This window comes from Mustelus asterias, chromosome 13 (genome assembly GCF_964213995.1).
Source record: "Mustelus asterias chromosome 13, sMusAst1.hap1.1, whole genome shotgun sequence".
Taxonomy (NCBI): Eukaryota; Metazoa; Chordata; class Chondrichthyes; order Carcharhiniformes; family Triakidae; genus Mustelus; species Mustelus asterias.
In genome coordinates this window covers 45,519,783-45,547,516 of record NC_135813.1, presented here as the reverse complement: position 1 = coordinate 45,547,516, position 27,734 = coordinate 45,519,783, and the positions used below count along the sequence as shown (strand labels likewise).

Below are 27,734 nucleotides of genomic sequence, written 5' to 3'. Positions count from 1 at the left end.
GTGATGTAGGTCATCAGCAGCAGCATAATTGTATTCAACCACAATCAGTAATCTCATGACCCATCATCTCCCTCTCTCCACTATTATCATCAAGCCAAAGGATCAACTCTGGTTCAATGAGGAGTGTAGGAGAGCATGTCAGGAGCAGCAGCAAGCATACCTAAAAACAAGGTGTTAACCTGGTGAAACTATGACACAAGGTTACATACAGTCTGAACAGTGGGAGCAGCACGTGATAGACGGAGCTTGGTGATCCCAGACCAGCAGGTCAGACCAAAGCTTTGCAGTCATAGCACATTTAGTTGGGAATGTTGCTGGACAATTAATCAACTAACCAGAGAAGAGGCTCCACAAATATCCTTCAACAGTTCCTTTTAAATCCATGACATCTAATACCGAGAAGGACAATGGCAGTAGATTCATAGGAAGACCATCACCTGCCAGTTTCCTTCCAAGCCACACACTATCCTAATTTAGAACTGTATTCCTGTCACTGGGTCACAATCCTAGAACTTCCTCCCTAACAGCACTGCGTGTGTACCTACACCACTTGGACTGCAGCGGTTTAAGAAAGCAGCCTACCACCACCTTCTCAAGACCACTTGATGTGCACCTCATCCTCACCCCATCAATTTAAACATTCACACCCTCCACCATCAGCATACAGTGAAGTGGTGTGCATCCAGCTACAAAATGCACCGCAGCAACTTGTTAAGGATCGTTTGACAGCACCTTCCAAACATGTGACCCCGATTATATGTCTGACCCTGACGTTTTCCCAAATGGGGGTCAATGTTTAGGATAGGCTTCTAGCAGAAGCTCCACTCTACAGAGTGAGTGAGTGCCAAGGGCAAGTGACAAGTTCTGTTGCAGCCGTCCTAGAGATGCTGCACCATGATTCTATGTTTCTATACTTGGAGCGAATGGGATCAAAGGTTATGGGGAAAAAACAGGATTAGGCTATTGAGTTGGATGATCAGCCATGATCGTAATGAATGGTGGAGGAGGCTCGAAGGGCCAAATGGCCTCCTCCTGCTCCTATCTTCTATGTTTCTATGACGAGTTAACTAGCTCCAAATGAACCGTAAAGCAGCAAAGCCAATAATGTTGTTAGACCTTAGGGGAACTCCTCAGAACACAATCCAGCTTTCTAATGGCTTTCCCTTCAATTATATTTTGAGGAAACTAATTGTCTTTCTGTTTCTGTCAATATTTCAATTTTCACAGGGCAGGAAGTTGCTGATTCCTGGTACGATGAAATCAAATGTTACAATTTCTCCTCTCCTGGATTTCAGAAGAATTGTGGTAATTTTATTTTCAATAATCCAATGTATAATTGGTTCTGGGTCTAATGAGGAGAGAAACAGCAGTAAGTCTGAAAAGATGATCCTAGTCATAGAAATCATAGAAACCCTACAGTGCAGAAACAGGCCATTTGGCCCATCGAGTCTGCAACGACCACAATCCCACCCAGGCCCTACCCCCATATCCCTACACATTTACCCACTAATCCCTCTAACCTATGCATCTCAAGACACTAAGGGGCAATTTTAGTATGGCCAATCAACCTAACCCGCACATCTTTGGACTGTGGGAGGAAACCGGAGCACCCGGAGGAAACCCACGCAAACACGAGGAGAATGTGCAAACTCCACACAGACAGTGACCCAAGCCGGGAACCGAACCCAGGTCCCTGGAGCTGTGAAGCAGCAGCGCAAACCACTGTGCTACCGTGCCACCCCGGCACAGTAATCCAATTACTGCAGCCATGGATGGATCCTCATTAAGTTTTTAAGTTTATTTATTAGTGTCACAACAAGGTTTGCATTAACACTGCAATGAAGTTACTATGAAAATCCCCTAGTAGAGAAACCAGGGAAATCATAGAGCAATGAGCACAGTGAGATGGGGGTGCAGTGATAATAGGGATGTGGAGATCAAAGGGATGTAGGTATGGAAGGGGGTTGCGAGGGGATCACATGGGGATGGAGTGGAGAGAGGATGACGTTGGAGCGGGGAAAGTAGGGGATGGGTAAGGACAGGGATAGGGAGGAGAGGGGGTGGGGATGGGGTTGGGAGAGGATGGGGAATAGGGAGGAGATGGGCAGTTGATGGGGTGAGGTACAGATAGGGAATGGGATGGGATGAGGATGGACATGGGGAGTGGAAGAGATGGAGATGGGGAGGGAAAGGGGAAAAGTTTTATTACCCAATTACTTTGTTGATTTCCTCATTTTGTTTTGACTGATGATGCCCTCTGGTAAGTGAAAAACTTTATGCTGTTCATGTACAATACACAAGAACATTTTAATATTGTTTTGTGTTTGGGTGATGTTTCTAACTGGACATTTGAACTGAGATCTTAACTAACCAGCATAATTGTGAGGGATGGGGATGGGAGGGAAACAGAATTTTCCCAGTTTAGTGGAGCAGGAGCCAGGAAAATTACAAAAAATACAATTTAACCAGTATCCAGATGCATTCCTGCCTCTTTCCATCTTTGTCAAGCATGGGTTGTGAGTGGAGTCAGGAAACGCCTGGGCTTGGTCAAGAAGACAATTAAAACCATCATATGGCCAATTGTGAGAGATTTTGCACTTAGTTACCCTCTATCCCAGTCCCATATTATATCACAACACACCAGTTAAGAGAAGGTGGAAAAAGTACAGGTGCTTCTTCATTGTAACTGACAAGATAGGAAGACTTTGATCAGTTACACTGAGGAGCTAATTTTCTATTAGGGAGAATGCTGGGTGTTGAGATAGATGGCCAGCCATGATCATGTTCAATGGCAGAGCATGCTTGAAGGGCCGAATGATTTTTCCTGCTCTTTTTAAAAAAATGTTTCCATGTTTCTTCTCCAGACATGCAGCAAGGTGGTTCAATGGTTAGCACTGCTGCCATCAGGGACCCAGATTCAATTCCTGCCTTGGGTGACTTTCTGTGTGGAGTTTACACATTCTCCCCATGTCTACGTGGGTTTCCTCAGAGTGCTTTGGTTTCCTCCCACAGACCAAAGATGTGTAGGTTTGATGGATTAGCCATGGTAAATGTGTGGGTTTTACAAGGATAAGGCAGAATGGTTGACCTGGGTAAGATGCTCTGTCAGAGAGTTGGTGCAGACTCAATGGGCTGAATGGCCTCCATTTGCACGTAGGGATTCTATGATTCAATAGTCAGATTAGATGTTGCTGTGTAAAATGCTCCTTCAGTCAGAGTGCAATCATTACATGAAATGTGATTGCCAGCTGCTTGGAAATCACTTCACATGTCTAGTACTTCACCCACCTTCAGCTCTACTTCCCTATTATCAGCCTTCAGAGCAGCAAGGGAGCAGCTCCACTGTCAACCTCTGTTGAGGGTCTCGAAGCAAGATCAGCAGCAGCACCAGAAAGGTCTGAATGTTCAGAGGAGTGTACGCGACTGTTTGTGGAAGGTGACTGAGACATGGGTGCAAGATGGCTATAAGCTGAGAGTTAGTGTGAGTGTTGGCTCCTCAGATGGGGATATAAGGTGCCTTCAGGGAGAGGAATGGGTACAGCTGCAGGATGTATTGTTCTGAGGAGTGCCTGGCAGAAGAATACAGAAGTCAGTATGTGACAACTGAAAGTGTTGCACCAGTCAACTATAGAACCATAGAACCATAGAAAATTACAGCCCAGAAACAAGCCTTTTGGCCCTTCTTGTCTGTGCCGAACCATTTTTTGCCTAGTCCCACTGACCTGCACTTGGACCATATCCCTCCACACCCCTCTCATCCATGAACCCGTCCAAGTTTTTCTTAAATGTAAAAAGTGACCCCGCATTTACCACTTTATCCAGCAGCGCATTCCACACTCCCACCACTCTCTGCGTGAAGAAGCCCCCCGCTAATATTCCCTTTAAACTTTTCTCCTTTCACCCTTAACCCATGCCCTCTGGTTTTTTTCTCCCCTAGCCTCAGCGGAAAAAGCCTGCTTGCATTCACTCTATCTATACCCATCAAAATCTTATACACCTCTATCAAATCTCCCCTCAATCTTCTACGCTCCAGGGAATAAAGTCCCAACCTATTCAATCTCTCTCTGTAACTCAGCTTCTCAAGTCCCGGCAACATCCTTGTGAACCTTCTCTGCACTCTTTCAACCTTATTTACATCCTTCCTGTAACTAGGTGACCAAAACTGTACACAATACTCCAAATTCGGCCTCACCAATGCCTTATATAACCTTACCATAACACTCCAACTTTTATACTCAAAAGTATAAATATACTCAACTATCATGCCCCAAGATGCTTATTCTGCATAGTCTCCAGGTTGGTGGGAATCCAGAGCTGCTGTTCACTTCTTTGGCCCTTCTGTCCAGTCTTTCTCCAGTCCTTGGGCGAGTTTACATAACTTGATTTGATTTATTATTATCAAATGTATTAGTATACAGTGGAAAGTATTATTTCTTGCGCGCTATGTCACTACAGCCCCTCACTTTCTTCAGCTGGACCTCCCGGTAAGAGTGAAAGACTGGGACGTTGGGGAGGTGCAGCCTTCCTGGGTCCCATCAGCATTTTTGTGTGTGCTGTAACCTAAAACTGGAAGTGCTGGTGAGCTTCTCTGCATCAGGTCATGGTCCATTTAAACAGAAATCCTTCCTCTGACAAGCCAGCCTTTTCAGCCCGCCAGGCCTCCTTTATTGGTCAGTAAGCCCAGAGGTGGACTCTTGATTAATCACATTCCAGTAAGCGTAACTGGAAGGTTCATTATTCTTAAAATCAGGTTCACAACCCAAAATTGTCCCTATCCTCCACCAAAAAGGCAGCTCTGTCCTGTAAGCTGTGGGTTCTATGGAAGATACAACTCATGAACATTACTGAATGACAGAAGTTGTGGATCCTGTACTCTTTGTAAATCGCCTGATTGTTGTTCCTCTGCAGGTCATTTCACACAGTTGGTTTGGAAAGAGTCCAAGGAGATTGGAATTGGCCTGGCAACTGATGGCAAAGGTCTCACCATTGTGGTGGCTCAGTTTGACCCAGTGGGAAACATCACCAACCCAGGCTACTTCGCCAAAAACGTCCTGCCTGTTGGCAGCAAGGTGGAGGAGAGTGAGGGTGGGTCAGCACAAGGAAAGAGCAACAAGACATCAGGAACGAGCAGAATGCCAGGTATGGATTCTGTTATCTGAGAAACACTCACAGTTCTTAAATAATCTTGACCTAATGAAACAATCCCCTTGGAGAAGAAAGGTTGCCCTGAGTATTTCTCCTGTAACCATGCCATAAATCACCATATCCACAAATAATTATATGTAGATAAATATTTATATGTTAGATGATGTCAGGAAATTTGCCAAGATTAGAGGGTTTTTTTATTTCACAGGATGTGAGCTTCGCTGGCTAGGCCAGCATTCATTGCCCATCCATAATTACTCTTCAGAAGGTGGTGTTGAGCTGCCTTCTTGAATTGCTGCCAGCCATGTGGTGTAAGTACATCCACAGTGCTCTGCAATCCCAGGGTGTTCTGAGATTTTGACCCAACGACAGTGAAGGAACTGTGATATATTTCTAAATCAGGATGGTGAGTGGCTTGCAGGGGAATTTCCAAGTGTTTTTTTCCCATGCTCCTGACATTCTAGATGGTAACAGTCATGGGTTTGAGAGGTGCTGCCTAAGGAACCTTGGTGAGTTCCTGCACTGCATCTTGTAGATGGTACAGACTGCTGCCATTGTGGGCCAGTGGGGTAGGGAGTGAATGTTTGTGGAAGCAATCAAGTGGGCTGCTTTGTCCTGGATGGTATTGAGCTTCTTGAGCGTTGTTGGAACTGCACTCATCTAGGCAATGGGAAAATATTCCATCACACTCATGACTTGTGCCATATAGATGTGGACAGGCTTTGGGGAGTCAGAAAATGAGTTGATGCTGCAGGATTTCTAGCCTCTGACATGCTTTTGTCACCACAGTATCTGTATGGCTAGTTCAGTTCAGTTTCTGGCCAAAGGTAATCCTCAGGATGTTGATTATGGAGGATTCAGTGATGGTGATGCCATTGAACGTCAAAGGGCAATACTTAGAATCTCTCTTGTTGGAAATGGACATAGTCAAATGACACTTGTGTAGCACAAATGTTACTTGCCACTTGTTAGTCCAAACCTGATATTGTCCAGGTCATGTTGGACATGGACTGCTTCACTATCTGAGTTACGGTGAATGCTGTAACCATTATGCAATCATCAGCGAACATCCCCATTACTGATCTTTTGATGAAAGGAATGTCATTGATGTAGCAGCTGAAGAAGGTTGGGCTTAGGACACTACCCTGAAAAAGTCCTGTAGTGATGTCCTTGAGCTGAGCTGAATAACCTCCAATGACCACAATCATCTTTTTTTGAACTAAGTATGACTCCAAACAAAGGACAGTTTTCGCCCTGACTTCAGTTTTGCTTGAGCTCCTTGATGCTACGCTTGGCCAAAAGCAGCTTTGGTGTCAAGGGCAGTTACTCTTACCTCATGTCTGGAGTTCAGCTCATTTGTCCATGTTTGAACCAAGTCCGTAGTGATCCTTACTCTGAGATTATGCTCTCTGGTCCTAGACTCTCCCACAAAGTGAAAAACCTCTCAGTATCTACCCTATCAAGCTCCCTGAGAATCTTATATGTCTCAAAAAGGTCACCTCTCATTCTTCTAAACTTCAATGAGTATAGGCCGAACTGACTCAACATTTCCTTATAAGAAAATTTTGCCATATCTGGGATCAGCCCAGTGAACCATTTATTGCTCAGCAAGTGCCACTTGATAGTATGGCTGATGACCCCTTCCATCACTTTACTGATGATCGAGAATAGACTGAAGAGGTGGTAATTGGCTGGGTTGGATTTGTCCTGCTTTTTGTGTACAGGACATACTGGACAATTTTCCAATTTGTTGGGTAGATGCCAGTGTTGTAGCTTTACTGGAACAGCTTGGCCAGAGGAGCAGCTAGTTCTGGATTACAAATCTTAAGTATTATTGCTGTAGTATTGTCAGAGCCCATAGACTTTGCAGTGTGCAATGCCTTTAGCTGTTTCTTGATATCACTTGGACTGAAGTGAATTGGCTGAAAACTGGCATCTGTGATACTAGGGACTTCCAGAAGAGGCCAAGATGGATCATCCACTAGGCACATCTGGCTGAAGATTTTTGCGAATGTTTCAGCTTTATATGTTGCACTGATGTGCTGGGTTCCCCATCAATGAGGAAGGGGATATATGTGGAACATTCCTTTCCAATGAATTGTCCACTACCATGGGTGGATATAGAAGGACTGCAGAGCTTAGATCTGATCCATTGGTTGTGGGATGGCTGGTTATGCTGTTTGACATAAGTAGTCCTGTGTTTTAGCTTTACCTAACTTTTGGTACGCGTGATGCTGCTCTTGGCATGCCCACCTATACTGTTCATTGAACCAGGGCTAACCTCCAGTTTGCTGGTAATGGTAGAGTGGGGAATATGCCAAGCCCTGAGGTCACCATGTGATTGGAGTACTCCTAGTGCTGATGGCCCACTGCACCTCATAGCTTCCCAGTCTTGAGTTGCTAGATCTGTTTGAAATCTAACTCATTTAGTATGGTGGAGGTCAGTAGTAGTGTTACAGAGCCACTGATCTGTAAGACAGCTCTCCCAATGTTAGTATCATAGAATCATACACTGTCTTTTGGCTCATGGAGTCTGCACCGACACACAAGAAACACCTGATCTCCCACCTAATCTTATTTACCAGCACTTGGCCCATAGACTTGAATATTATGATATGCCAAGTGCACATCCAGATACTTTTTTAAAGGATGTGAGGACTTCAACTGGTCTGTGCAGTTTCACTCCTTTTAGATTTAAGGCTCGCTGTGGATCAGGTAAGAACAGTAATAAAGTGAACCAAATGGGTTTTTAGGACAATCCTTTCATGGTCATCATTAGACTTTAATTACAGATTTTCTCATTAAATTCAAATTCCACCATCAGCCTGGGTCTCTGGAGCCAAGTCTCTGGATTACTACTCCAGCGGTACCACTACATCACCACTTTATCAAACAGGAAATCCCATTCAATAACACTGCTGAAGTTTCTGGGGTCTGAGTTGAGGTGGAGGGGGATCTCAAGTAGCAAATCACTGATAGGTAGTCACATGAGAATAGGGTTGCCAACCCTCCAGGGTTGTTCTGGATACTTCAGGAAATAAGGATCCATCTCCCAGACACTGCTGTGAGCAACACTGGAGAAAATTCATTGGAGTGCGAAAAATAATTGCTTCACATTAATGCTTTTTGAGATATCGTCAGAATTCATCCACTCGGCTAAGGGACAGTCTGCTTGGTCTCTAATTGGGATGGTGGTGCTCCTCAAGGATTGACATGTTGGTCAAGCAATTCTGGGAGCACAGGGACTGAGTACACTGGAGGTCATGTGATGAATCTCCCCCAAAAATAAGTACGGGGAGAGCTGATAACTCTAACACAAAAGATGTATCTAGCGTGAGTGCCTTGCTCCAGAGTCCACATACCGCGTCACAAGTTGCCAGTTCAAGGTAAAGGCTTCCTCAAGTTCTATGACCCTTCCCTCCACCCAGCCAGGAAGAACGGTTATATTTGGGAAGAGTCCAGTCCAGTATGAGGTTACATGACTGTGAAAAATTGGCCATCAGCCCCACAAGATGTCACCACTTGGCCATTCAGGGTGGAGTCACATGGCAGTACAGGAATGATCACATTCATCTACAGGATGCAGTCACATGGTCTTTAGGATGCATTCATATGGTCATAAAGGGGGCTATCACATGGCCATTTAAGGGTACAGTCACATGGATAACCATGCAGGTACACTGATAGTGCTATTTATTGCAGTATCATGCTGACCTTCCTTATTATACATACCCTACAAACACTGTGGTAAAAAATAACCCTCACAACCTGTGGGAATCAGTAAGGGGTTTCAAAATTTAAAAAATTCAGGAATGTGCCCCAACTTGGTCATGCAGAATAAGCTCGAAGGACCGAATAGCCTACTCCTGTTCTATGTTTCTATGAGCACTTTTATGCCTGTGGGTAAGAGATATGCAACTATCCCAACTTGGAGAAGTAGGAAAGTTTATTAGAATATTTAAATCAGGCTCCGACACTATAATTAATCGGGTTGGGTTTCCCAATCCCTGGGAAACCAGCAGTGAATTGGAGTTGGGAGCTGCCACTTGTTATAGGACTCCTTACGGGCCAGGAGGAGCAGGAGAGTTCCCCATCACCCCCACCCCTCCAACTGCCCCCTCCAAAACTCTGATCTTGCCCTCATTCCTGATTGCTGGTCTTTGTCCCATTTGCCTACCCCTTCACACTAAACAAGCTCTGATCTTTCCAACTTGACAGAGACCAATCTTGTTCGCTGTCAGGTGGGTAACAAAAAAATGATAATCGGGTCCTGACATTAAAGTGGGCAGCATCTCTACATCACCAGGATTTCCAGATCTGGCTCCAACAACACCCTGCTGCAAATGTTGCATCCTGTGTAAAACTTGGGCACATACAAAAAATAACAATGTGTATTTACATTGCACTTTAAATGTCGACAAACTTCCAAAGAACTTCACAATAGTGTTATCCAGCAAAATTTGACACTGAGCCACATTAGGATAGTTGAGTAAAATCTTATTTAGGTTTTAAGGAACATCTTAAAGGAGGAGAAAGGGAGAAAGATAAAAAATATAATGACGTCCATGGAACTACTAGATTGCTGCAAAATCCATCTGTTTCTAAATGGAAGGAAACCTGCTGTCCTACTGGATCTAGTCTATATGAGACTGCAGACCCACAGCAATGTGGTTAACTCTTAACTACCCTCTAAAATAGCATAGTAAGCCACTCAGTTGTAGTACTCATCACAGGAACTGCAGCAGTTCCAGAAGGTGGCTCATCAACATTTTGTCAAGGGCAATTGGGGATGGGCAATAAATGTTGGCCTTGCCAGTGACACCAACATTCCCTGAAGGAAGAAATAAAGAAGAATAGGAGGTGAGACCCTGGAGGGATTTGTTAAAAAACAGTTATTAAAAGTTTATTTATTCGTCACAAGTAGGCTTACATAAACACTGCAATGAAGTTACTGTGAAAATCCCCTAGTCGCCACACTCCAGCGCCTGTTCGGGTACACTGAGGGAGAATTTAGCATAGTCAATCCACCTAGCCAGTACGTCTTTCGGACTGTGGGAGGAAACCGGAGCACCCGGACGAAACCCACGCAGACGCAGGGAGAATGTGCAAACTCCATACAGACAGTGACCCAAGCTGGGAATTGAACCCAGATCCCTGGAGCGGTGAGGCAGCAGTGCTTAACCACTGTAACAAGGATGAGAATTTTAAAATTGAGTCTTTGCTAGACCAGGAGCAATGAAGCTCAGTGAGCATAGAGGTGAATGGGACTTGGTATGAGTTGGAATATATGGAAAAAGGCAGCAGAGTCTTGGATAAGCTCAAGTTTACAAAAGATGGAAGGTGGAAGGCTGACAAATATACATCGAGTAGACTATTACTTCAGGGCATTGCCAGTTGGTAGCCAACAAATACAGTCATGTTTCCTGGAGAGAAAGAGAGAGACCGAGAAATGTTGAGTTGCTTAAGGATGAGTTCCCTCATTCTACAGGCTCTGCAATTTCCAGTCACAGTGCATCACTGAGATCTCTTCCTTTCAGGTGAAGGTTCGGGAAGTTTTGCCTCACAGTTGCTGGAATCTCTAAATGAATATCGGGCAAAGCATGGAGCTGGACCATTAACCATGAACCCGGTAATCAGTGAGAAGGCTGAGAAGTGGGCAAAGCATCTGGTAAACTGCAAAACATTGAAGCACAGCGACACACCATATGGGGAGAATATCTGGTGTCAGCAAGGCCATGGCAGCCCGCAGGTTACAGGTACGTCACATCAGTGCCCGAAACACTCGCACACACTGGTTAACATCAGTCGGAGAGTATACATTGAGTTTGGATATCCGAAGGTGACCCCAACCATTGAATGTTTTCATCTACAGTCTGTGTGCACTTTGCCCTATCCTGAAGTCTATACAACACAATAATTCTACAAAGTTTCAACCTTTCTGTAGTAATTTAGCAAAATGCCAGTTTCCTGTCACCAACATCCTTTATTGTGTACCAAAGGAAAGGGCCACTTCCATGGCTTGCATTCAGGTATTCTGCACCTCGGGACCTACAACTCCAGTCCAGGTAAATAACAGGCTGCTTCCCAATGGATGGGCCTTCACTCGCTCAATAAGGCAGCTCATAGACCAAGAAGCCCATTGGGTGGTCAATTGATGACCCCCCCTTGGCCTTCATGGTCATCATAACATCCCTCTACCCTTAGGTCCATGTTCGAAACATACATTTCTCCCAGCACCCCCACTATGAGGACGTGCTCACTGTCACTTGGTGCTCGACTGGAGGTCCATTGAAGGCAGGGCTGAGTCAGGCGATGTAAACCGAGCAGGGGACCTTTTCTTTCAGAGAGAGTATGACAGGGTTACCGATGTGGGTTCCTTGTCAAGTTTCACTTTAGCCTGGAGGTTCACTTCTTCAACCTTCATCTCCAAATCCATATCTGACTAGCCAGAAGAGCCAAGTCAGCTTGGCTCTTCTGGCGCAGGGAGAATGTCAGCTTCGAGCAGAGGGCTGGCACTGGCAGCAGCTATCTCCATGACCAGTGGTGGGGGCTGCTCGGGCATAGACTCCCTGGTTCTGAAATGGTCCAAGTGCTTCTTTAAGGTTTTACCCTGAACTTTCACCTTGTAAGATACTGATCCCGTTTTCTCCATAATGATCTCAAAGACGCATCTGGGACCATCCCTGAAGTTCCTTACATGAAAACCAGCTCCTTACATGAAAACCAGCTCCTTACATGAAAACCAGCTCACCCGTTGCAAACATTCTTTCTGTCCTTGGAAAAATCATAATTTCATTTTTGGTTTTTCTCTTGGGACTCCAACCTGCCCGCCAAGTTTGGGAATAGCGGCTCAATCCGGTACAAAGCCATTGCCCTATTAGCAGCTCCACTGGAGAAACGCCTGTTGTTGCGTGCAGTGTAGTCTTGTAATTGAACAAAAAGCATTGCAGTTTAGTCTCTATGGATTCCCCCTGTTGTTTCTTCATACCATTTTTGAAGGTTTGAACTGTCTGTTCTGCCAGTCCATTTAACGATGGATGATAAGGTGCAGTCCAGACATCTGAGATATCGTCGGAGAGCACAAAGTTCTGGAAATAATCGTTCGTAAAGTCCGTGCCATTATCAGAAACCAGGACTTTCAGTATTCTGTGTGTGCAGAAGCTTTGTCGCAATTTCTTAATCATAGCCTGAGACGCCGTGGAATTCATGCGGTGCACCTTCGACCACTTAGGTCATAGTCATAGAGTCATAGAGGTTTACAGCATGGAAACAGGCCCTTCGGTCCAACTTGTCCATGCCACCCTTTTTTTAAAAACCCCCTAAGCTAATCCCAATTGCCCACATTTGGCCCATATCCCACTATACCCATCGTACCCATGTAACTATCTAAATGCTTTTTAAAAGATAAAATTGTACCCGCCTCTACTACTACCTCTGCAGCTTGTTCCAGACACTCACCACCCTCTGTGTGAAACAATTGCCCCTCTGGACACTTTTGTATCTCTCCCCTCTCACCTTAAGCCTATGCCCTCTAGTTTTAGACTCCCCTACCTTTGGGAAAAGATATTGACTATCTAGCTGATCTGTGCCCCTCATTATTCTATAGACCTCTATAAATCACCCCTCAGCCTCCTACACTCCAGAGAAAAAAGTCCCAGTCTATCCAGCCTCTCCTTATAACTCAATCCATTAAGTCCCGGTAGCATCCTAGTAAATCTTTTCTGCACTCTTTCTCGTTTACTAATATCCTTTCTGTAATAGGGTGACCAGAACAGTACACAGTATTCCAACTGTGGCCTTACCAATGTCTTGTACAACTTCAACAAGACGTCCCAACTCCTGTATTCAATGTTCTGACCGATGAAACCAAGCATGCCGAATGCCTTCTTCACCACTCCGTCCACCTGTGACTCCACTTTCAAGGAGCTATGAACATGTACCCCTAGATCTCTTTGTTCTGTAACTCTCCCCAACGCCCTACCATTAACTGAGTAAGTCCTGCCCTGGTTCAATCTAGCAAAATGCATTACCTCGCATTTGTCTAAATTAAACTCCATCCGCCATTCGTCAGCTCACTGGCCCAATTGATCAAGATCCCATTGCAATCCGAGATAACCTTCTTCACTGTCCACTATGCCACCAATCTTGGTGTCATCTGCAAACTTACTAACCATGCCTCCTATATTCTCATCCAAATCATTAATATAAATGACAAATAACAGTGGACCCAGCACTGATCCCTGAGGCACACCACTGGTCACAGGCTTCCAGTTTGAAAAACAACTCTCTACAACCATCCTCTGGCTTCTGTCAAGAAACGGTATTCTGTCAAGAAGCCAATTTTGTATCCATTTAGATACCTCATCCTGGACCCTGCGAGATTTAACCTTATGCAACAACCTACCATGCGGTACCTTGTCAAAGGCCTTGCTAAAGTCCATGTAGACAACATCAACTGCACTGCCCTCATCTACCTTCTTAGTTACCCCTTCAAAAAACTCAATCAAATTTGTGAGACATGATTTTCCACTCACAAAGCCATTTCACAAAGTCAGTTCTGTGACTTGTAGTGTGCATCTGCCATGATTAAAAACATGGAACCCATAAAAGGGCCCACAAAGTGCACATGCACCCATGTCCTGCCAGGCCACTCCCAATGGTGTAGTGAGGCTGAGGGTGGGAGTTTATGATTTTCCTGGCACAGTTCACATCGTTTCACCAAGTCTGTGTCAGAGTCAAGTCCAGAGCACCAAATGTAACTCCTAACCAGCATCTTCATTTTGGATACTCCTGGTTGGCCATTCGGTGATTCCTTAATACTGGACATCAGCCTGGGTATGGAACAATTATCACTGATCCTGTCCTCAACACTAAGTTCAGCTTTCTTGATCAGGTAGGGTTTGATTTCTTCAGAGGGTTGTCCTTGGAATCCCTCGTGTAGGATCATGTGCATAATTTTGGATAAGGTTGTATCTTTTTGGTTCTAGGATTTAATCTGCCTTGCTGATACTGGCAATGTCTCCAAAAGGTTCAGAGTCATCATAACCTCTTCCAGTGCTGGTAAAGGAGCCAGGCTTGTGGGAAACAGTAGGTGACTCAGTGTGTCAGCATTAGCTCTCCGGGCTCCAGGACGGAGTTCCAGCAGAGATTCATAGACCGCCAATAACAAAGCCCAGCATTGTATCTGAGTGGAGGTGATGGGGTGAATTGCCTCGTCCTCTTTGAGTAAGCCCAATAAGTGTTTATGGTTGGTAACTATAAAAAACCATTGACCATAGACATGTTGATGGAACTTCGTCATACCAAATTTGACCGCCAACACTTGCTTCTCAATTTGAAATACTTTCGATCTATATCCAAAATGGTCCTGGAGGCATACACCATAGTCATTTCCGTTCCGTCTTTCCAGTGATGTGACAGCACTGCACCAACCCCAAATGGGGAAGTATCACAAGTTAATACAAGTTCTTTCTGAGGGCTATTTGGGCCAGTAAGTTAGATGACAGTAACTGGCATTTAACTTTAGAAAAAGCCTCAACCTGCGGAGCTTCCCAGGACCATCTCGGGTATTTTCGTAGTCGGGTATGCAAGGGGGCCGGCATGGAAGCCAAATTCGGGATACATTTTCCATAATAATTGACTAATCCCAGGAAGGATTTCAAATCCATTGTGTTCCTTGAAATTAGTTCTTCCTTGGTGGCCTTTACCTTACCCTCTCTTGGATGTAACCCCTTACCATTGACTCAGGAGCCAAAATAGGTTACCTCAACCATTTGAAAAATGAATTTCTCCCTCTTCAAGCGAAATCCCACTTTGAAAAATCTCTGCAAGACTTCTTCTAGGTTGGCCAGGTGTTTCTGTTCTGAAGCCCCGTGACCAAAATGTCACCTAAGTATACTGCTACCTTGGGTAGCCCTTGAAGGATGTTCTCCAAACTTCTTTAGAAAATGGTACACACTGACGAGATCCCAAAGGGCTAACAGGTATATTTGCAGAGTCTCTTATGTGTGTTGATTGTCACATATTTCTGGGCGGACTTGTCCAGTTCAAGTTGAAGATAGGAGTGGCTCATGTCCAACTTAGAGAACATCTTGCCATCTATTAACCTAGCATACAAATCTTCGATCCAGGGCATGGGGTATCTATCAAGTTTGGAGATTGTCAGTTTATAATCCTCACAAAGATGAACTGATTTCTTGGGTTTAAGAACAGGAACTACAGGTGCGGCTCATTCTGCAAACTTAACAGGCCTTATTATATCCAAGCTTTCAGGAAACCCTATTTCAGTTTCCACCTTCTCCAGCATGGAATAAGGGACTGGTCTGGCTCTGAAATACCCCGGTGTAGAGTCAGGGTCAACATAGATCTTGCCATTGGCTCCTTTCATTCTCCCCAGGACCTCCTGAAAAACTCCAGGGTACCTACTGATAGCTTTGCTCAGTTCCCCCCACACTTAGCCTGAAGATCTCCAACCAGTTCAGCCGAATCTGCTGGAGCCAATCTCTCCCCATAAGGATTGGTCTGTGCCCCCATGCAACAATGAGTGGGAAAAGAGCTGATTGCTGCCTGTAAGTTACTGGGGCCATTGTGGTGCCTTTGATTTGTAAAGGATACCCCGCTGCAGGTGGCTAGTCAGGTCTTCGTATCTTCCAACCTCAGGAGTTGGATGCCCATTTGGAGATGCTTATAGATCTGTTCTCCAATAAAGGAGACTGCAGCTCCCATTTCCACCTCCATCATCAAGGGATAGTCATTCACTAATAATTCCACGATTATCGAGGCAACTTTCGTTATTATAATACAACATTTGTAGTGTCTCTGGAAGAGGGGATACCTGCATGGTACGCTCGGGTACTGGCCTAGGCTTTTTCACTAGGTAGCACGTGTTTTTGCCTATCCTGAAACTTTGCCATGGCTGAGTCCTTTGACAGTGCTTGCAATAACCTGTCATCTGACAACTGCATCTTTCTGGGGTCATCACTGCCTTTCCTTAACTATGATTATCTGATGTTGACATTAGGATTCCTATATCAAAAGGGTCCTTAAACGCCTGAGTTATACAAGCACTCTTCATTACATTAATTCCCTCCTGCTAATTGGAGGACTTTGTTGCCTGATGCCTCTTGTAGTTCTGAGTCCCTTTTTCTGCATTTCAAGTGACAAGGCTATTTCAATGTTTTTTTTTAAGTCAAATTGGTTCCTGCCAACAGCTTCTTTCAGTATAGTTAGGTCATTTATACCACATACCAATATGTCTCAAAATTCATTAAGAGGTGGTCTAAATTCACAATATTCAGCTAATTTCTGCAACCCAGCCAAGAACTCAGTGACAGATTCTCCAGGAGTTCTCCCAATCATGTTGAAGCGATGGGCAGGATTTTACGGCCATGTTTGCCCCGAAACCAGAAAATCCCGCCCGAGGTCAACGGATCTTTCCATGGTCCACCCCTCGCCCGCTCCAATTCCCATGGCGGACGGGACGGTAAAATTCATCCCGATGTCTGCAGAATCACAGGGGCTTCAGGTCGTAGTGGTCTTTCAGCAGGTCTACTACCTCAGTAAAGGTTTTTGAGTCAGGGCATCCAGATAGGTCAAATTTCTTATCAGGCTGAAAATCAGGGCTCCATATTCTGTTAATGTCTCGTTTTGTGTTCCGTCTCCTTCATCTTAAATGTTGTTAAAATGGAAGAAGTAAAGCCTGCGCACAGTGTATTGGGTCCTGAGGCACAATGGCTTTTTCTTACCAGAGAAGATTCTTGACTTAAGGAGGTTGTCCAGAGGGAAAGATGGACAAAAAATATTCTCTTACATAGAAACATACATAGATAATAGAAGCAGGAGTAGATCATTTGGCCCTTCGAACCTGTTCCGCCATTCATTATGATCATGGTTGATCATCAAATTTAATATCCTGATCCTGCCTTTCCCCCAATCCCTTCATCCCAAGACCTATATCTAATTCCTGCTTGAAATCATATGTTTTGGCCTCAGCTACGTTCTGTGATAGTAAATTCCACAGATTCACCATTCTGGGTGAAGAAATATCTGTTATGTTACCTCACGGACATCTCTTTTCAGAGAATATTGTTCCATACATAACTGAAAAATATGAATCTAAAAACTGGGAGCAAAGACACATTTTCTCTGTTTGTATTGTAGCCTCAAATTATATCAATGGAATGTTCTCTCATTAACTTAATTATGTTAGTGTCAAATACAGCTGCAATTTAGTAACAGGTACAGTGTCATATCTAGTATAGCAGGAGTTCATTGTAATAGAGCTGTATCATAACACCGCTTTCAATTAAGAGTTAAATTATAACAGGATTTTATTATTCTAGTAGTTTAGTATAGAAGGATTTTAGAATAGAAATTTATCAAGTATTTTTTTAACAATGGGTTTATTGGAGTGTGTTTGTCAAAATTGGGTTTAGCATAATAGAAGCTTATTATCACAGGAATTCTTTAAAATGAATTTATAACAGGGGCTTATTACAACAGTCATTTTTCATAACATGGTTCATTATGATGGATTCAGCATAACCATGTGCTATTATATGGGAGGTTGTGATTACTGTTGTTTGATTTCATTTATTATTATCACATGTCTTAACATACTGTGAAAAGTATTGTTTCTTGCGCGTGATACAGACAAAACATACCGTTCATAAAAAAGGAAACAAGAGAGTGCAGAATGCAGTGTTACAGTCATAGCTAGGGTGTAGAGAAAGATCAACTTAATGCAATGTAAGTCCATTCAAAAGTCTAACAGCAGCAGGGAAGAAACTGTTCTTGAGTCGGTTGGTACATGACCTCAGACTTTTGTATCTTTTTCCCGACGAAAGAAGGTGGAAGAGAGAATGTCCGGGGTGCGTGGGGTCCTTAATTATGCTGGCTGCTTTGCCGAGGCAGCGGTAAGTATAGACAGAGTCAATGGATGGGAGGCTGGTTTGCGTGATGGATTGGGCTACATTCACGACCTTTGGTAGTTTCTTGCGGACTTGGGCAGAGCAGGAGCCTACCAAGCTATGATACAACCAAAAAGAATGCTTTCTATGGTGCATCTATAAAAGTTGGTGAGAGTCAGAGCTGACATGCCAAATTTCCTTAGTCTTCTGAGAAAGTAGAGGCGTTGGTGGGCTTTCTTAACTGTAGTGTCAGCATGGGGGGACCAGGACAGGTTGTTGGTGATCTGGACACCTAAAAATTTGAAGCTCTCGATCCTTTCTACTTCGTCCCCATTGATGTAGACATTGATGTTGTTTAATTGTGATAGGTGTCTCTAAAACAATGTTACTTAGATTTCAGTCAGACTCTGCTCTTTTACATGGCAATGGATTTAACTAACCTATTCTCCCAATATTTACAGGAAAGGAAGTCGTTGATTCCTGGTACAATGAAATTAAAAATTATGACTTCTCCTCGCCTGGATTTCAGAAGAATTGTGGTAAGTTTCTGATTGGCACATGTAATGATCAGTCCCTCTGGAGCCATGGCTAAAACACATTGCATCGGCTGTCTTTTAAGTAAAACATTAAACTGAATGCCAGCTGCGTCTTCAAGTGGCTCAATCTAGTTACACGTATGATTTCATCAGTGTAGAAAACTATTGAAAGGTTGGAAATATTGTCTGAGCAAGGTTCCAGCAATTGTAATTATGGGATTTTAATCAATAAGCAAGATAGAAATTCTAGAGCAATCTGAGGAATGCCAATGTTGTGGAGATTTGTAGAGCCACTTTAGTAAACTCAGCACTCACATGCATTGCTCCACCAGGTCTGTTGGATAGAAATTAGATAGATTTGGGATGAAATTTACATAGGAACATAGGAATTGAATGGGATTGGGTTGGGAATTTTTTATTATCTGTTTGTGGAGTGGTTGGCTTTTGGACTATTTTTTAGCTGATGACCCCTTCTATTGCCCTAAGATAAAAACAGAAAATGCTGGAAAAATTCAGCAGGTCTGGGAGCATCTGTGAAGAGAGTAACAGATTTAACATTTCAAGTCTGTATGATTCTTCTTCAGAATTAAAGAGAGGGCGAAATATGAGGATTATATACTGTTGGGACAAAAAATGTTTTGTATAAAAGAAGGGGTCAAGGTGGAAGAGGAAGGGGTTGTGGTGAACCATTGTTGGTTCCTACCAGGTAGTGCTGAGCCATGGTCTGGCCAGTACTATGAGTCTGTATATATGTTACTGTTGGGGTTAGGGTTGGGCTGTTCTACCTGTTAATATAGTCCTTATGGTACACCCCAGTCGGCTCTGCCTCCTGGGAGAGGTATAAAGGTCACTGCTGTGCCTGGTGACCCTTTAGTCTGGGATTGTATACTGTATATAGTAGCTCTGTTATTGTTGGCAATAAAAGCCTTTATTTCCCGAGTACATCCAGCCTCTCGTGTGTTATATCGCGCATCAATTTTATTGCCAACAAGTAAATTCTTTTTTTTTGAGAAAAAAAAACGACAAAGAAAACATGGGGCGGCACGGTAGCACAGTGGTTAGCACTGCTGCTTCACAGCTCCAGGGTCCCGGGTTCGATTCCCAGCTCGGGTCACTGTCTGTGTGGAGTTTGCACATTCTCCTCATGTCTGCGTGGGTTTCCTCCGGGTGCTCCGGTTTCCTCCCACAGTCCAAAGATGTGCGGGTTAGGTTGATTGGCCATGTTAAATTGCCCCTTAGTGTCCTGGGATGCGTAGGTTAGAGGGATTAGCGAGTAAAATATGTAGGGGTAGGGCCTGGGCGGGATTGTGGTCGGTGCAGACTCGATGGGCCGAATGGCCTCCTTCTGCACTGTAGGGTTTCTATGATTCTATGATCTATGGAGCAAATGCTTAAACCCGAACGGCTTACGTTGGACCCACGTGCGGCGGGAGCATCGAACACTTTCGACCACTGGTTGAAGTGTTTCCAAGATTACCTCGACACCTCCACAGCGGTCACCGACGACGCCGACAGACTCCAGGTCCTCCACGCGAGGGTAAGCGACGCTGTATACCTAGCGATCCGTGGGGCCACCGACTACAAAGGGGCCCTCGAGCTTCTCAAGAAGCGATACAACAAACCACCGAATGAGATGCATGCTCGATACTTTCTAGCCACTCAACGGCGGCAGCCCGGCGAAACGACGGAACAGTACGCGTGCGAGCTTCAACAGCTAGCCAGAGCCTGCAACTGCAAGTCAGTGTCGGCAGACCAGTACATGAACGACCTAGCTTGAGATGCGTTCGTGGCAGGAATCGGCTCGTCGTACATCCGCCTTCGGCTGGTGGAGCAAGGTAACCTCGATCTCACTAAATCCATAGAGTTAGCTGACGCTCTAGAAACGGCCTCCAAAAGTCTGGCAATGTACCCCGACGACCACGTGGAGACAGTGTGGTAGGGGCAGTTACAGACCCCACTTCATTCAGCGGGACCAAAAAACTGCGCGATTGCGTTCCCAGCCTCGGACCTGACGACGGCAGCAGCTCCAGGTGGCCCGCGGTGTTACTTCTGTGGGGGGGTGAAACACCCTCGGCAGCGATGTCCAGCTAAAGCGGTGTTGTGCTCCGCCTGCGGCAAGAAGGGCCACTATTCCAAGGTATGCCGGTCCAAACTTCCATCCAAGAACAGCAGTGCGGCGTGTGACTCCCCGGAGCCGGCCTCCTTGTCTTCTGCATCTTCAAGGTCTTCTACCACGTGCGATTCCAGGACGTCGCCATTCCAAACGACGGAGTCGCAAGACATGTGCGACCTGCAGGGGCCGCAGGTTTTGGCACCATCGTCCACGTGCGACCTTTGGGGGCAGCCATTTTGGTCGGCACCGACCGCGAATGACCAGCAGGGGTCGTCATCAACCATCTCAGCTGCCTGCAGTTGCGCCCACGAACCAACGGTGGCGTCGATCATCCTGGACCAGGCCAAGCCTCACAGACTCGACAAGTCCATGATGGACATACAGGTAAACAAACGCCCGATTTATTGTTTGTTTGACAGCGGGAGCACGGAGAGCATCATTCACCCAGACACCGTGAAGCGGTGTGGTCTCCAGATTCGGACTGTCAAGCAGACAATTTCGATGGCGTCAAGGTCCCGGTCTGTCACCGTGCTAGGGAGTTGCGTGGTCAATCTGACGGTGCAGGGCACAGTTTACGAGAACTTCAGGCTCCTTGTGTTACCGCACCTTTGCGCGCCAATACTCCTAGGACTAGATTTTATGGTCCACTTGAAGAGTGTAACCCTGCAGTACGATGGGCCACTCCCTCCGCTTTCAGTGGGAGACCCGCAGCCTCTAAATTGCCCACCGCGCTCCACATGTAGTCTCTCAACGCTTAGGATTACCACACCCTCCCTATTCCAGAATCTCGTGCCAGGCTGCAAGCCCATCGCAACAAAGAGCAGGCGTTACAGCGCTGAGGATCGGATCTTCATTCGATCTGAAGTTCAGCGGCTCCTCAAGGAAGGGATCATCCAACCTAGCGCTAGTCCTTGGAGAGCGCAAGTCGTGGTGGTTAAGAATGGGAACAAACCCCGGATGGTCATAGACTATAGTAAGACCATTAATAGATACACGCAGCTGGATGCGTATCCCCTCCCGCGCATATCTGACGTGGTCAATCAGATTGCGCAGTACCGGGTGTTCTCCACCATCGACTTAAAATCTGCTTACCACCAGCTCCCCATTCGCCCAGAGGACCGACAATACACGGCCTTTGAGGCGGATGGTCGCCTGTACCATTTTTTAAGGGTTCCTTTTGGTGTCACGAATGGAGTCTCGGTCTTCCAGCGTGCTATGGACCGAATGGTGGACCAGAACGGACTGCGGGCTACCTTCCCGTACCTGGATAACGTCACCATCTGCGGCCATGACCAGCAGGACCACGATGCCAACCTTCTTAGATTCTTACGCACTGCATCTCGCCTGAATCTGACCTACAACAGGGAGAAGTATGTATTTCGTACGCGCCGCCGAGCTATCCTCGGATACGTGGTGGAAAACGGGGTCCTTGGCCCTGATCCAGACCGTATGCGTCCTCTCCTCGAACTTCCCCTGCCCACTAGCGTCAAAGCACTGAGAAGATGTTTAGGCTTCTTCTCATACTACGCACAATGGGTTCCCAATTACGCAGACAAAGCCCGTCCGCTCATCAAGTCTACCTCTTTTCCCCTCGCAACAGAGGCTCGCTTAGCCTTTGCAAGAATAAAAGCCGACATCGCGAAAGCCACGATGCACGCTATCGATGAGTCCATCTCCTTCCAGGTGGAGAGTGATGCATCTGATTTCGCCCTGGCCGCCACACTTAACCAGGCGGGCAGGCCCGTCGCCTTTTTCTCTCGCACCCTCCAAGGCCCTGAAATTCGACATTCGGCGGTGGAAAAGGAGGCCCAGGCCATTATGGAGGCCGTTCGGCATTGGCGCCATTACTTGGCGGGAAAACGGTTCACTCTGCTTACGGACCAGCGGTCCGTGGCGTTCATGTTCAACAACACGTTACGGGGTAAGATCAAGAATGATAAGATCTTGAGGTCGAACTCTCCACCTACAATTATGATATCATGTATCGTCCAGGGAAGCTCAACGAGCCCTCGGATGCCCTGTCACGTGGAACATGCGCTAGTATGCAGGAGAATCGATTGCAGGCTCTCCACAATGACCTCTGCCATCCGGGGGTCACTCGGCTCTTCCACTTCATAAAAGCCCGGAATCTACCCTGCTCGGTGGAGGATGTCAGGTCCATAACCAGAAGCTGCCGGGTATGCGCGGAATGCAAACCGCACTTCTACCAACCTGACAGGGCACACCTAATTAAGGCCACTCGTCCCTTCGAAAGACTGAGTGTGGACTTTAAGGGCCCCCTTCCCTCGACAGATCGGAACGTGTACTTCCTCAATGTGATTGATGAGTACTCACAATTCCCTTTTGTCATTCCCTGTTCTGATATGACCGTTGCCACGGTTATCAAGGTATTTCGTGATCTTTTCACCCTGTTCGGTTACCCCTGTTACACCCACAGCGATAGGGGCTCGTCGTTCATGAGCGATGACTTGAGGCAATACCTGCTCTCATATGGGATTGCCTCTAGTAGAACCACGAGCTACAACCCAAGGGGTAACGGACAGGTCGAACGAGAGAATGCTACAGTCTGGAAGGCTGTCTTACTGGCGTTGAGGTCTAAAGGTCTTCCAGTCTCCCGTTGGCAAGAGGTACTCCCTGATGTGCTCCACTCCATACGCTCACTCCTGTGTACGGCAACCAACGCTACTCCACATGAGAGAATGTTTTCATTCCCTCGGAAGTCTTCCTCTGGGACCTCATTACTGTCTTGGTTGACATACTCAGGACCTGTCCTCCTGCGGCGACATGTTAGGATCCGCAAGTCCGACCCTTTGGTTGAACAGGTCCATCTCCTCCACGCCAACCCTCAGTATGCCTACGTGGCATATCCTGACGGGCGAGAGGACACGGTCTCGATTCGAGATCTGGCGCCAGCAGGGGGCTTGGAAACCCCTGTCGCTCCCACACCTACTGTTAGGGACCCCCCAACCATTATTTCCCCTCCTGACACGGCACGGGCAGTATCGGGACCACCACTTAACCCTCTTACTCCCGTGTACAGCTTGCCTGAGTCCAGGAGATGGTCGCCACTTCAAGGCATGCCCGAGTTCAGCGGATTGTCATCACCTCAGGGTCTACCGGCCCGTGAGGCACTGGAGGGGTCGCTGGACACCGCCTTGGAGAGAACGTCACCGCGATTGCCTGAACCGGTGTCATCGCCGGTGTTGAGGAGGTCACAGCGACGGTGCGGTCCCCCAGACCGTTTGAACTTATAGACAGATGAACAATTGTTCTGTGTTTTGTACCCCGCCGGCCTTTGTTTTCAAAGGAGGGGTCAATGTAGTGAACCATTGTTGGTTCCCACCAGGTAGTGCTGAGCCATGGTCTGGCCAGTACTATGAGTCTGTATATATGTTACTGTTGGGGTTAGGGTTGGGCTGTTCTACCTGTTATTATAGTCCTTATGGTACACCCCAGTAGGCTCCGCCTCCTGGGACAGGTATAAAGGTCACTGCTCTGCCTGGTGACCCTTTAGTCTGGGATCGTATACTGTATATGGTAGCTCTGTTATTGTTGGCAATAAAAGCCTTTATTTCCCGAGTACATCCAGCCTCTCGTGTGTTATATCGCGCATCAGGGGTCACATTCTAAAGTTGTTAAGCTCTGTTATGATGACCACAAAGGCCACGGGGGGCATCAATAGATGTTCCCATGGGCTTCATGGAGTACGAGCTTCCTTATTGAACGAGTGGAGGCCCACCCAATCAGAAGTGGGGATTTTTAAACCTGCTCCTCAACCCAGATCGTTGTGGTACGTCTCAATGTGTAGATTGTCTAGATGTAAGCCACTGGCACAGCCCTTCTGTTTGCTGCACAATAAAGGTTGTTTGGTGAGGAGAAACTGGCATTTGGCTGAATTGCTACATTGGCGACATGGATGGGATTCGAACCCATGCATACAAAACACAATGAATTGTCAAAGAACACAGCCAAGGCAAAGTTTAAGGAACAGGCAAGCTCATGCTGCCTAATGAAAAGGCCGAGGCCAGTACCTGACTGTACCATGCAGACATCCCTTCTTCCAGACAGGGACGTTGCAGCTGAATCATATCATCACAACAAAAGTTGCCCCAATAATGGTAAAATTACTGGTGAATGTCCATCCCTTGAATATGCAGTCTCCATTATCGGAGAACAGATATATAAGCCAATCTCCAATCGGACATCCAACTCCTGAGGTTTGAAGATATGAAGGTCAGACTAGCCACCTACACTGGAGAACCTTTACAAATAAAAGGTACCACAACGTCCCTAGTAGCTTACAGACAGCAACCAGCCCATCTCCCACTCGTTGTTTGGGGGCACAGATTGAGCCTTATGGGGAGAGATTGGCTCCAGCAGATCCGGCTGAACTGGCTGGAGGTCTTCCGGCTAGGCGTAGGGGTCTGTACAAAGTTATTAGTAGATACCTTGGAGCTTTTCAAGAGGGCTGGGGAAAAATAAAAGGGCCAAGGCCAAGATCTACATTAACCCCGACACTACGCCTCGGTATTTTAGAGTAAGATCTGTCCCATACTCAATGCTGAAGAAGATGGAAACTGAACTAGGGTGCCTTGAAAGTCTAGGTATAATAAAGCATGTGGAATTTGCAGAACACGCTATGCCCGTAGTCTCTGGCAATCCCGCCTATCACCTCTGCTCAGATACAGCGCAAGACCTTGTTATTGGTGACTTACGAATATCTTTTGGAACACCGTGCTGCAACCCAAATAGCCAATGTTGCCAGGTGCACAACTTTTGAAGCCAGTTGTACTTCACATCATTGTTATATTACACCACTGTGGACAGGGTTTTTGATGGGTGGGGTATGGTTCCGGCCTATGGGCCAGTCAATGAGATGCAAATATATTCCAATGAGGTTCCAACGTTCAAAGGTGGGCAAAGTGGCTTGCCACTAAGGGGGGAAGGGGATGATTGTGCAACCTCACCATCTATTTGACCCCAAGCAGAGCCATTACAAGCTCACTTTCATACCATGCCTCAGGCCATTTATTGCTGAAACTCTTTATCTATGTTTTTGTCATTTCCAGGCTTGAATATTCCAGTGCCCTCATGATTTATCTCTCATCTTTCATCCTTTGTAAAATTCCAAAACTCTGATATCTTTCCTATCTATCCTATCCTTCACATTCACCATGTCTTGTTCACCCCCCAGTTATGAATTCATTGATCTGTAATGATTCCCGGTGCTGGTAACCTTTTGGACAGGTGAGACACACATCCTTAATCAAGCCAGCAGGATATGACGGCACTCAAGGATGAGTAATGTGTTTCATTTTCTTGACCATGGCTACATTTTATAATAAAAAGAAAGTGAGGCCAAAGGAAAGATTGAGAGGGGCAAGAGAGTGGAGCGAAGCATGAGCTCCACTTTGTGAAGCTAACTCCTTTTCTTGGACTTGTTCTTCCTAACATGCACATTATAAACTTCCTTCCAACCCTCACTCTAATGTCACCCGGGGCTGAGCTGCCGCCAACCGCAAAGCCCAGACACAAATTTGGATGAGGCAATGTTTAATTCGCTTCAAATCACACACTGCCTCTGGTAGTTCAAATCCAAATTTATAATTCTAATCTTTGTATTCAAATCCCATAATACCCTCATGATTCCCCCCATCTCAGCCCCCACCCCCCTCCCGTTTTCCTAACATCATTCCACTGACCTTGGCATTCTGTGCATGTCTCCCTCCTGTCAATACATCTTTAACTGCTAAGGTTGCATGCTGTGAAATTAACCTCCCTTAAATCACTCTGCCTTTCTACTTCTCTCTTTTCTTCAAACCCCACCTCTTTGACCAAGTGATTGATGATCTGATGATTTATTTTATTGTTAGTTGCAGTTTGTTATTAAGGCCTCTATGAAGTGCCTGTGGATGATGTTCTATGTTAAAGCCAAGTCGCTATTGCTGGTATCTCCAATGCCATACTCATGCTGGGAGTGAGTAGTTTCATTTTCCAAGTCCTGGAATAGGCTGTAGATAAGCAATCCATGGCAGCACTGTTTATTGTGTGCTGCTAGACAAATATTAGTAGATTGTATGTGTGGGTCGCACTGTCCTGTACTCTTTGTAAATCACCTGATTATTGTTTCTCTGCAGGTCATTTCACACAGTCAGTTTGGAGAGCGACCAAGGAGATCGGAGTTGGCCTGGCATCTAATGGCAAAGGTCTCACCGTTGTGGTGGCTCAGTTTGACCCAGCAGGTAACATCACCAACCCAGGCTACTTCACCAAAAACGTCCTGCCTGTTGGCAGCAAGGTGAAGGAGGGCGAGGACGGGTCAGAACAAGGAGAGAGCAACAAGACACCTGGAACAGGTATGGATTTTATTCTCTACAAGACCCTTATAACCAGTCAGAAAACTGAAAACTGTTTGAAATGGAACAGTGACCCAAGAGCAAGTTCAAGTAGCTCCTAAGTAATCTGAACACAGTCTCAGGACTGGAGCTTCAAAGGCCAATAAGGGCAAGGTGGAGTGTGGTGCACATGAAAATCACGTTCTCAGATTGCGTCACTGGATCTTGACACTTCCAATTTTTAAAGGTGGAGTGGAGCCAGCAGCCCACACATTTCCAATGAACAAATTGTAGAGTTCATTGTGGCAAAGCAGTTTGAGATTTTCAATTGAGAGGCACATGGAAAGTCTGGGACACTTTAAGAGGCAGCTCTCATAAACACAGCAGGGGCCACGAGTGCTAATGATCAACAATTGAGAAATGGGAAATAAACTCAGCTACTCAATAACCTCTTTGACTGCCTCAGGCTTTTCATTGTGCCCTCGCATGCTGGATATAGCATCCACTCCAAGCATCTCTGTGCCGAGACACTGATGCTACAGCGAGTCTCACTCTTTCTGTGCATGTCAGCATGATGCTCCTGAACCTACCCAGAATGGTGCTGCACAAGGCTCTTCACGAGCTTGGCCACTCCCTTAATGAAGGAGCTCATGTGCTGAAACACTGAGTCATCACAGAATATAAGCTGCATAAACTC

The 27,734-nt window shown here is 45.9% G+C and overlaps 1 protein-coding gene across 4 annotated transcripts in view; it reads left to right on the top strand.

Annotated features, from left to right (window-relative positions):
- Positions 1-27,734, top strand: part of glipr2 (GLI pathogenesis-related 2) — a 97,160-nt gene that overhangs the window by 38,140 nt on the left and 31,286 nt on the right. For all 4 annotated transcript variants that reach the window (XM_078226692.1, XM_078226689.1, XM_078226690.1 and 1 more), the window contains 5 exons: positions 1,228-1,305; positions 4,909-5,139; positions 10,683-10,901; positions 18,515-18,592; positions 26,840-27,058. In XM_078226692.1, coding sequence (XP_078082818.1) covers positions 1,228-1,305; positions 4,909-5,139; positions 10,683-10,901; positions 18,515-18,592; positions 26,840-27,058 — 825 coding nt within the window. The remainder of the gene's footprint in view (positions 1-1,227; positions 1,306-4,908; positions 5,140-10,682; positions 10,902-18,514; positions 18,593-26,839; positions 27,059-27,734) is intronic.